Source organism: Hipposideros armiger, unplaced genomic scaffold (assembly GCF_001890085.2).
Source record: "Hipposideros armiger isolate ML-2016 unplaced genomic scaffold, ASM189008v1 scaffold_79, whole genome shotgun sequence".
NCBI classification, from domain to species: Eukaryota; Metazoa; Chordata; class Mammalia; order Chiroptera; family Hipposideridae; genus Hipposideros; species Hipposideros armiger.
The window spans coordinates 4,290,869-4,302,585 of NW_017731429.1; the positions used below are offsets into that span (position 1 = coordinate 4,290,869).

At 38.2% G+C, this 11,717-nt stretch overlaps 1 protein-coding gene across 1 annotated transcript in view; it reads left to right on the plus strand.

The window, feature by feature from the left end:
* The window catches only part of DLG2 (discs large MAGUK scaffold protein 2), a 2,099,601-nt gene that overhangs the window by 2,033,279 nt on the left and 54,605 nt on the right, over nucleotides 1-11,717 (plus strand). Inside the window, 1 exon segment of the mRNA XM_019643522.1 lies at nucleotides 2,561-2,636. Coding sequence (XP_019499067.1) covers nucleotides 2,561-2,636 — 76 coding nt within the window.

The window sequence follows — 11,717 nt, forward strand, 5'->3', positions numbered from 1 at the left end:
ATATTGCTTTAATATGTAAGGTTAGATTTGAGAATTTTTGTTCAGCTGTTTCCACTCAAATATGCTACTCTCACATTGAAATAAATATATTCCAAAACTCCATTCTGTAACTATAGAAACGCTGATTCTCGCTGTGTTTCAGCTGGAAACACAAAAGAGCTCTCAGTTAAAACGGAGTATGTGGTTAATTATTCATCTATGAATAGTTTAGATTTCATATATTTTCATACCATTACATTTTTGTAGATTTAAGTTTTTTTCCTTCTCTTTTCTTTCCCAATTTTTGAAATAAGAGCTAGGCATGTTTAAACAAAAAGTCATGTTAAAACAATGCAATGAACATTGTTTTAGTTCAACAGTTATTTACTGAGGACTTGAGGTAACACGCTGTGGAGTGGTATGTGGGTTTGCCCTCAAGCAGCATACAGCCTTGCTTGTGCAATGCAAACTAAAACACATGGAAACAAGAGACACTACCAACATAGAAGTACAAATATTGGGTTGTCGGAAAAGTCATGACGTATTTTTTCTATGTTTTTCATTGCAAAAATGTGTCATGACTTTTCCGACAACCCAATAAGTGCTATTGTGGCATAGAGCAGGAAACCATCATGTCTCACTGGAGAGGCTCCAAAAAAATAAAAAATAAGGGAAATATATAAATTCCTCTCCTTTCCTTTTTTCCAACCCCAGCCTTCAAACAGGCACAAGTTCTACCAATTTTATTCTACTAATACAGTAAAACCTTGGATTGCAAGTGACTTGGTTTGCGAGTGTTCCACAAGATGAGCAAACATTTCTAATACATTTTAACTTGGTAAATGAGCAATGTCTTACAATACGAGTAGTTTGTTTCCAGAACAAATTATGCTCGCTAACCAAGGTATTACTGTAGTTCTAAAGCCCTTCTCTCTCCTCCACCTCATTATCATTTCTCATCATTGCTTGCGTGGATTATGGCAACAGCTTCTAAATAGGCTTCCTGCTTTCAGCTGGCCCTTCCCTCCTTCAGTCTATCTTTCTCCTTCACCAGGGTCACTTATTTAAAATGCTAATCTAGATCTATCACTTCTTTGTTTTATATCCTCTAATAATTCACGAGAATTCCCCCAGGAAAACACCCAAGCCCTTAGTGTGAATGGATGCCCTTTACAAGGAGACCCTGCCACCTCTCCTGCCTCACATCCCCGTCCTGTATATACCCTGTACCAGGATCTTCCTCCGATATTTAGCTTGCTTATAATCCTCAAGGCACGGTACATGTTTTTCCTCCTATGAGGGAATTCTCCCTGAACTTTTCCTACTGAAAAGCTCTTTTTTTCTTTCTTTTTTTTTTTAATTAGTTTCAGGTGTACAAAACAATGCACTAGTTATCCTTTTCACCCCTCACAAAGTGACAACCCCCTCCCCCACCCATATCCCTGCCTCCCCCGATATCATACATATCTATTACAATTCCATTGACTCCATTCCCACACTCTACTTCACATCTCGTGACTATATGTATATATAATTATAGTTGACATACCATATTATTCAACATCAGCTTCAGATATACAGTGCAACGGTCAGGCCTCTGCATCGTCTATGAGGTGGTCTCCCTAACAAGACAAGAGTCCATCTGTCCCCCTAGAAAATATTTACATTATTAATTATATTCCCCAGACTGTCTTTTCTATCCCTGAGGCCATATTGTAGTTACCTATTTATGTTGTCTCATCCCTTCCCCTTCTCCTTCATCCCCACTCCCTCCCAGCTAGCATCCATCAGTTTTTCCTCTGCTGACAAGCTCTTTCTAATCCTTCAAGTCTTACAAAAATAGACACCTCGTCCAAGAAGCCCACCCCAGTGCTTTCCACCCTACTTTCCATTTCAGTGGGATATAATAGATGCTCCCACATTGCTATCAAACTTTTTATTGTGCAGCATTATCAGTCTGTGTTTATGTTCATTGCAGTCATGCATTTAAATGGGTTTTCTTTGTCCCCCAGCTCCTTGCTTGATGCATGGTAGGCACTCAATAAGTGTTTGATGAAATCCACAGAATGACAGGGAAGGACATTGGGGGAAAGAAAAAAATTCAAGATTATCTATAACATGTTTGGTTTTGAGGTGAGAGTAGTAAATCCCTTAGTGTTCTTAGAGGGGAGGGAAGTTAAAAAAAAACAAAAAGAAAAAGAAAAGGGGAGAAGAGAGGAGAGGAGAGGAGGAAAGTTTACTTCATCTCCACTTTAAGTGTTCATTTCTATGGGCTGTGATTTCTTGAAATAGATTTTGCTTGATTGATTCAAGAATTTAAATAACAAATATTGGTGTTTCTCCCTCTTTGTTCCAAATACTGTGACTCTCAGTACATATAACACAGAAATATCAAGGGATGTGTTAACAGCTTAAAGACATTATACCAAGACTATTTATACTGAACAAAGGAACAGAAATATTTTAGAACACATTTTGTTTGAGCTGTATGATTTAAAAAAAAGGTGTTCTTCATTTAATGAAGAACTTAGTCATAAATGACTGGCCATGTGAAAGAGTCTTTATTTTCAATTTTCTTTAGGGTGGAGAGAAAGGAACGTGCCCGATTGAAGACAGTGAAGTTTAATGCAAAACCTGGAGTGATTGATTCAAAAGGGGTAGGTACAAAATAATCAAAACATCAAGTTCTCTCAGTTGCCGTGGATTTAACAATAATTAACATTTAGGCTTTCAGTGGCAAACAAATTTTGAAGCTACCAGACAGTAGAGCACTGTTATAAATGTATTGCTAAAAGTAATGATGTGATTTCCACTGAAGTGGATTTATGGTAAATATATTAGATCTTGGGGGTAAAGCTCCTAGTGGTCAACAGAAATCATGTGTTAATGAAAATGATATAATGACTCGTATGAAGACGAAAAAATATAATTTAGGTGTTTTCATTTTTTAAATCTTTTTTCTTTTAAGTTAAATGTTCTAGAGGGATGGATTTCATAAAAGATACCTATTAAATGTTCTAGAGGGATGGATTTCATAAAAGATACCTATTAAATGTTCTAGAGGGGTGGATTTCATAAAAGATACCTACTCATCATAAAATATGTCTAATCTGTAACACATTATAAAGCTAAGACAGTAGTCATGGAAATATACATATGGATCATCTAAGTGAATACATGGATTGTTGTGACAGACATAGAAGAGAATTAACAAATGAAATTTAATCATTAAAATTAAAATATTTACTCATATGCACATGTATCTTTTTAAAATAACAGGTATAATGAGATATAATTCACATACCATACAGTTCACCAATTTTAGTATGCAATACAAAGGTTTTTAATATATTGATTTATGCAACCATCACAATCAATTTAAAAATGTTCCTTCACCCCATTAAGAAATCATCTAGCAGTCACTTCCTATTTCTCCCAACCCCACCCCCACTCCCATCCCACCCTGCCCTAGACTGCTACTAATCTAATTTGTCTCTATGGATTTGCCTTTTCTGGATATTTCATATAGATGGAATTATACACTCTGTGGTCTTTTGTAATGGCTTCTTTCACTGTGCATAATGTTCTCAAAGTGCATCTATGTTGTTGGCATGTGTAAGTACTTTATTTCTCTCCAATGCCAAATAATACTCCATTAATGAATATACTTCATTTAATTCATCTATTCATCAGTTGATGGACATTTGGATTGTTTCTGCTTTTTGGCTATCATGGATAATGGTGCTATGAACATTTGTGTACAGATTTCTGTGTGGACGTATATTCTTATTTCCATTGGGACATGCCTAGGAGTGGAATTGCTGGATCATATAATAAATCTATGTTTAACATTTGAGGAACTGCCAGACTGTTTGCCAAGGTGGTTGTGCCATTTTACATTCCCATCATCCATGTATGAAAGTTCCAATTTCTCCACCTCTTCACCAACACTTGTTATTCTATGTCTTGCTGCTTATAGCCATACTGTTCTGTCTGAAGTGGTATCTCATGGTGATTTTGATCTTCATTTCTCTAATGGCTATTGGTATTGACCATCTTTTCATGCGTTTATTGGCCATTTGTATATCTTTTTTGGAGAAATGTCAATTCAGAACTTTTGCCCATTTTTAAATTGGAATCTTTTGTTGTTGAGTTGTAGACGTTCTTTATATATTCTGGATATTAATTTCTTATCAAATATGTGCTTTCCAAATATTTTTTCCCATTTTGTGCATTGTCTTTTTACTTGCTTGATAGTGTCCTTTGATACACATTTTTAATTTTGCAAGCTTCACTTATGTATTTTTTCTTTTGTTACTTGTGTTTTGAGTGTCATATCTAAGAAACCATTGCCTAATCCAAAGTCATAAAGATTTATATCCAAGTTTTCTTCTAAGAGTTTTATAATTTTAGCTCTTACGTTTAGGTGTTTGGCCCATTTTGAGTTAGTTTTTATATATAATATGAGGCAGGTTCCAATTTCTTCTTCTGCATGTGAGTTGTCTTCTTAATTTAATTTTGGGATTGTTCATTGCAGTGTATAGAAATATAATTATTTTTGTATTTCAGTCTTGTCACTAACTTTATATACCCATTTATTAGTTCTAATAATGTTTTTCTTGGGGGGGGGTTGGTAGATCTCTCAAGGTTTTTAATATAAAAGATAATGTCATACATTAAAAGAGAGTTTTAACTTCTTTTTGTACAATCTGGATAATTTTTATCTCTTTGTCATGCCTAACTGCCCAGGCTAGAACCTCCAGTACGATGTTGTGGCAAAAGCAGCCATCTTTGTCTTGTTCATGACCTTAAGGGAAAAGCATTCAATCTTTCACCATTAAGTATGATGTTAGCTGTGGATTGTACAGCTTTTTAAATCTACTTTTAAGTGATAATACTAGTATCTTACTGCTCTACTGTAAAAATACCTTTCCTCCCTTCTCTCTTCCTATTCTCTTTCTGTTCCTCTCCTTCCCTTTATTTTTCTGTCCTAACAATTCTGACTTGTGAGCATCAAACAGAACCACAAGTTATGGTCAAGATGTCACTGTGAAAAACAAGAGGAAAAGCTATCATTTCTTAGGAATTTTGAGCCCCAAACCACAGCATTGTCCTTTGTATTTTTAAGCAGAAGTATCATTAGGCAGCCTATTCCTTGACATAATAATCTAGTTTCCCCTAAAACATGCAGATGAAATTGGAATTTATTTAAACATATGGTGTCACTCTAAAAAAAAGTGAGGGTATGTGTCATCATACATGATGTCCTTTTAATCAAATACTGCTTATCTATAAGGGGGTAGGATTTTTTAATGATTCTTAGTGAAAATTTAAGAATCAATCTGTTTGTTTCATATATATAGTTGGATATATATCAGAGAATTTTTGTTGAACACCTACCATGTACCAAACACAAAGCTAGAATTTGTGAAAGATACAAATATAACATAGGCCCTTCTCCTCACAAGCTTATAACATCGATGAAAGCCCAGGTATTTTTGATAAAGCCAAAACTTGTGTATTATAATTTTAATCATATTGTTAAATATGATTAGGTATGCGCCAATGCATAGAATATAAATTCTAGGACCCGAATGACTATTGAAAGGGAAGCAGTGATCATGTGGGAAGGGAAACCCTGGACTGAAATGAAAGTCAAGAGGATTAAGTAACCCAGGTTCTGGTTTCGGTTCAAGACTAAGTCAGCACTGCTCTTTGGGCCTCATTAGCAAAGTAGTAACTTTGAACTACACTAGGGATGTCCGACAAGTTTCGTTATCTCCTACATAGACTAAAGGATTGATGATAGTTTCTACTTGGAATATTGTGTTGAAAATGATTCTGAGGCCATGTATGACCTCACCAGGGGGGGGGAAAAAAAGGTGCTATGATCAATTAGTCACACCTACCACAACATTGGGAATTGTTTTCTAGTTGAGGTCTCTGGATTCAATAATTTTTAAGGTGCCTTCCAGTGGTAATTCACCATGTGCCTAGGAATTAAGAAATAATGAACCAAAGTTTTCCAAATCCCCATGAGAACAATACATCAGTGAGAAGGAACTTGTCCAGAAGTAGAAAGCAAAGGGCAGTTAATAGAAATTGCACTAAAGAAAGGAGAGACAAACTATGTAGAGTTGAGAAAGTCGTGTCAAGGGAGGCCCTCACTTTGAGCCAAGGGCAAGGACTGCAGAAATAAGACATTGGTTGTTACAGGCGCTTCAGTCTCTGACACCTTGGAGTAAACTCAGCATAAAATGAGGAGAAAAGTTCTTTGGAATGAGAAAGAGAATCATGCATTTCAAATAACCTTATCACTCACTGGTATTTACAGAGCATTGTGAAATTTTGCTGAGTTCAGAGTCAAAGCCATGGTTACTGCTCTGGAGTTGCTTAGAATCAATTAGTGTGTGTGAAGCAGGTGATGAAAAGAACTTTGAGAATTCCAATTAGTGGGCATGGGATGACCAGAGGGCACTTCACAGAAGAACTTAGACTTTAATTGGCCTATCAGTGCTTGAATTACTTTTCCTGAACTATGCGTTAATTAAATAGAAGAAAACATTAAATGCTGCAAAACACCAGGTACTATGCTAAGTGCGTTGTGGGACAGCAAAATAAATAAAAAGGCAAAGTCTCTCATCTCAAGGAGCTCACAAAGAGAAACATGGACAGGTAAATGATGGCAATACAATATCACTGATGATCCCCATAAATTTAGAGAATTAACAATCTTCATTTTAAATATTAGGAGACAGAGCCTCAGGAAGATTAGCTAATTTACCTAAGATCACACTGCTAGTAGGTGTAAGAGTCAGATTTGAATTCAGATCATTTTGACAGTAGAACATCTGTCCTTTCCATTTCTTCACATTGCACCTTATTCTGTTGGAGGTCAGAAGAAGGAGCGAGATACTAATTATGCCTTGGGTAAGAGATGGCTTCCAAGGGAAGGTGTTATTTGAAGGAGTTTGCCATTCATAGAAAACAGCATGAACATGAAGGTGGAAACTGTAGGCATGTTGGAGTGAGGCCAAGCAGATCGGGGACATCAGATGGATGGAGTGGGTAGTGCAGTGAGAGTTGGAACAAGTGGGGCTGACAAGGATGGTCTGGATGGTCAGGAAGCTTGTATGAAAAGTCTGCCTATGAGCTTTGAAGCTTACTGAATTTTGAGAGTACTCATGAGGAAATCTTAGGCTCTCTATGTGAAAGTGCCCGTTGGCGACAAATGAAATACCCAGACTTTCTCTCTACTCCATGTGGCTTCACAAAGTCTTCATGTGGCCTCATGCAAACACAAGTGGACAATTGTATCAGTAACCCAAATAATTCCAGCCTCCCCAGACCCCTAAGGTCAAACTGGTCATCTGTTGGGATGTCTGTCCTTAAGAAACATCTCAATTCCCCAGATATCACTGTAGCCAAGTTTTCCTGAGAATGTCAGCTAAGTTCCTAACGAGTCTCCATTCAAATTAGCCTCTGGCGAAAAGTTAATCACCTTCTTTATGCCTCTGACTTTTCCTTAATTTCCTTCTTTATGCCTCTGACTTTTTTTCATCAATTTCCTAATCAGGCATTCTGTTACTTATTGATATGTTTAGGGGATTGTATGATCTTCAGAATCAAGCTGTTCTCCATTGAAAAATCAATGAGCATTTAGTGATCTATGCTAAATTTTGTTTCATTTTTTATTTAAAAATCCTTATAATTTAAGGAAGAGAAATATATGTTAGAGAGAGTTTGCGAGAGCTTCAATATCCTTACTAAACGTCTGCAATGTGCAAAATATAAGTATCTTTTACATAGTAAATTCTAAAATAAGGTAGGCTATAAATAAATAGCTAACCTATTTATTCATAGGCTGGTACAAAACAAAGGTGATAGATGTTATTCAAAGTCATTGAAGTGTTCATTGTAAAAACACAGACAGCTTAGGTACATCTGTTCATCACCACAACAAAATTTGAAGGAAAATTGTTTCTTCCCTCTGTATAGATTAAAAAAAAACTGAGGCTTAGAGAGAGGAGGAAATCTGAACCCATGTCTGACTGATTCCAAAACCCATAATCTGTTTACTACAGCATGTTCTCTTCTGTATTAAAACCATGTCACACTCGTGCTTTTCAAGAAAAATGAAGGAGTAAATTGAATTGGGTTTAGTTTTGTCAAGAACTAACTTGAGTGTAAACTTAAATCCTGAAAGGAGGAAGCTGGTTTCCTCGATGATGTATATTTCTGGATGAGAACATTTCTGAAGTGAGCTCGGGGCTGCCCACTTTCTCTAGTGTGGTCTGCCAGGATAAATGAGGGGACAAGTCTTAGCAAATGTGTCCATTCCATTATTTGATAAACCTTTATTAGATGTCAATACAAGGCAGCTTGCTAGGCAATGTGTGGACCAAGACGAGCAAGTCATGGTTACTGCCCTGAGGGAGCAGGGATTCCAAGAGAAACGATGAGTCCCCACAGATAGGAAGTGATTAACACCAAACGAGAGGGAGCAGAAACTTGCTCTGAAGTTCAGAGGACAAGGAGATTCTGGCATGGAAGCTGAAGGATTTTGAATGAGGGGGCCTTGAAAGATTAGTAAAATTTGCAAGGGGCAAGTGAGGAGGTAGGAATAGAATACAGGATACATAGGAGGTAAAACCTAGTTTATTTTCATTGCAAGCAACAGGTTATGAAGGAGGAAAAAAGGACTCAGAACTGGAAAGTTAGACTCCAGTCAGCTCTGGAGTCTTACATTTTCCTGGAAACTTGTACTTTATAGTGTAGACAGCAAAGAATTTGAAGGGTTGAGACCAAACTGTACCTACTGATTTCCTCTGGGCTTGCACCCTGAATGTACCTGAGTGATTGCCCAAATATCAGTCCCAGACAAAGGTCCAAACTCACTCGTCTTTTTGCCCCTAGCACCTAGCATGGTGTCTACCAGACACATACTGGCTGCTCAATTCACACTTCTTAGAAGAAAGAAAACTGAATGATCAAAAGTAGGTTTCCAGGAGATCAATCTGGCAACTGTGGTAAGGACAGATGGGAGGAGAGAGAGATTAACAGTGGGAGATGTTTGAGAAAGCTATTGTAGTATTTTAGGTGTGAGATGCTGAAAATATGAACTATAAACAGTGGTGAAAGGAAAGGCAAAGGGAAACTGTTGCTAAAGAGATCGGAGAGGACTGACATTCTTGAACATTTGACCTAATGGTTCCTAATAATATTCTGTTGCCTTTTCCAAAGCCCAAGTTCCCTTGAAGAGGGGATGTTGACTGCGAGAGAGGGCATGGGGCAGAAATGAAGCTATGGTGCTAGGTCATGGCAGTCTTCCTGAATCATATTGGAGCTGGCATGAGAAATCTGAGTTCTACTTCATAGATTGTTGGAAATTCCCATGTGACCCTTGATTTCTACTATGTCATTTACAAATGAAGAACCTGAGCATCATTTCCCTGGGATACACAGAGAGTTGGTAGCAGAGCCTGCCATTGTGTCATTTATCAAAAAGCGATTTGACAGTTAGTGTTTTGTTAGCAAGGTAAGAATTATGTTTGCTTCACCGGGATGAGTTGTAGGAATTGTATCTGTAACAGCTCCAAAGTGACATTTTGAATTTCAAGGGAAAGTCTTTCCTTCCCTCAAAAGAAAGCTCCTTAGTAGAGCTAGTCTTTGGAGGGCCCTTTCCCAATGAACAGCTCAAATGTGCAGAGGTGACCTAGGGACTTATGGAGGCGGGGCGGAAGGAAAGCCTCACAGTCCCATTCCACAGGTACCAGGACGGCAACCTTTCCCCTCAAAGTTCATTAACTCAGAAAGGCTCCGCCTCAGTTTTATTATCACTTCCCTTTTCCAGGCCCTCTAACAGTGTCCTAACTGGCTCTAGCCTTTTTCTTTGATTCTTTCCCCATACTGCATACAATGTGATTTTAACCAGGCTAAACATATTTACATAAAGAACTAAGATAGGCTTGTCCAGGAAATTCTGAAGTTTCATTAACCCAGCCTGGGGACAGCTGTTAACTCATTATATGTTTTTTTGAATGTGATAATCATAGTTGTCCAAATTTTGAGCTCCCATGTCTACTGAGAACCATGTGAGTAGCACACAGGGAGTTCTCTGATAAAGTCAGATGGTGCTCACAGGGGCCTGTAATTGAGTTCCCTCTCTGATACATGGAAGAAGGGTCCCCATCTGAACCCTGAAAGCCAGCTGAACTCAATGAATATTTTTGAATGAATACATATACATTATTTCTCTTATTCCTTGGAGGGTGTTTATTTGTCAAATTACTGAGGACCCTGCTAGTCTGTGGAGTGGAATGAGGAATAAATCATGTTCCTTATGTATTCCAATGCATATTCATTTTTTGGTAGTCACCTCTCTCCTAGGTCCAAAAAATACTGTTGAAACTACCAAGTAATCTGAAACTTTGTATACCTCATCGTTAAGAGAAAAAAATATATAAAAGTTGTGTAATTGAAAAACATGCCTTTGAAATCCAATGTTATTTAAGCTAACTCTTTCATTTAATTAATGTTGGAAGGAGTATGGTAAAATGAAACACAATAAATTCACTTGCTCATTGTGCCTGCCTCCTGCTTTCAGTTGTTCAGGCTTGCACTTAACAGATATTCGTTGAGGCCATACTATGTGCCAGGTACTGATTGAAGCAATAGAAGAACACCATATAAAAGATATGGTTCCAGCCTTTAGGGTTCATAAAATATTCTGTAGGGATAAACACATTAGCAAATAACAGACAGAACCGGGTAAGCACTGAGTGAGAAGTGAGCCTAAGGTACTATGGAACTTAGACCTGGAGTACTTCAGCCTCTTTTGGAGTTCATAGGAAAGTTCCTAGAATGGATAGCGTCCAAAGTGAGGCTTGAAGAATACATAAGATCTAACCAGGTATGAGAGGATAGAAAGAAGTTGTGGGGGGACAACAGGTAAAGCCAGGAAATAGCATGAGCCCAGTGTGCACGGGAAAGCCAAAGAAGCGTAATGCTGATTAAGTACAAAAGCACAAGTACAGAGCGGCACGTGTCAGCAGAGAAGACAGGGGGGCAGTCGGGAGCCAGACCATGCAGGCAGTGGAGAGCCTTTGCAGGATTTTAGGAGAGGTTAGAATTTTAGCAGATTGCTGAGCTGCAGTGTGGGTTAAATTTCCAAAAAGAAGCAACCCTAGAAAGCAGGAGTCCATGTCTATAATGTGGGTACGACCTAGAGAAGGCCAGACCTAGGACCACAGAGTAGCTATAGAGAGGAAAGAGAGACCAGGAAAATATTTACCAGGAAAAAAAGAATGTGTAGCCTGGAGCACCTACATCAGTAGTTCTCAACCTTCCTAATGCCGCGACCCCTTAACACAGTACTTCATGTTGTGGTGACCCCCAACCATAATATTATTTTCATTGCTACTCTATAACTGTCATTTTGCTACTGTTATGAATCATAATGTAAGTATCTTTTTGTTTTCCGATGGTCTTAGGCAACCCCTGTGAAAGGGTCGTTTGACCCCCAAAGGGGTCGCGCCCCACAGGTTGAGAACCGCTGACCTACATGAACATCAGCTAAGGCTCTTGTTTAAAATGGAGATGTCCAGGGCTGGCTGAGTCACGCGTTGGTTAAGAGTTGGCTTGGGATGCCTGCTCTGAGCAGCAGGGCCCCAGTTGGGATCCCACATGAGGGCCAGTGACGCTGCGCCCTCTACAGCTAAAATGGTGAACAACAGCTC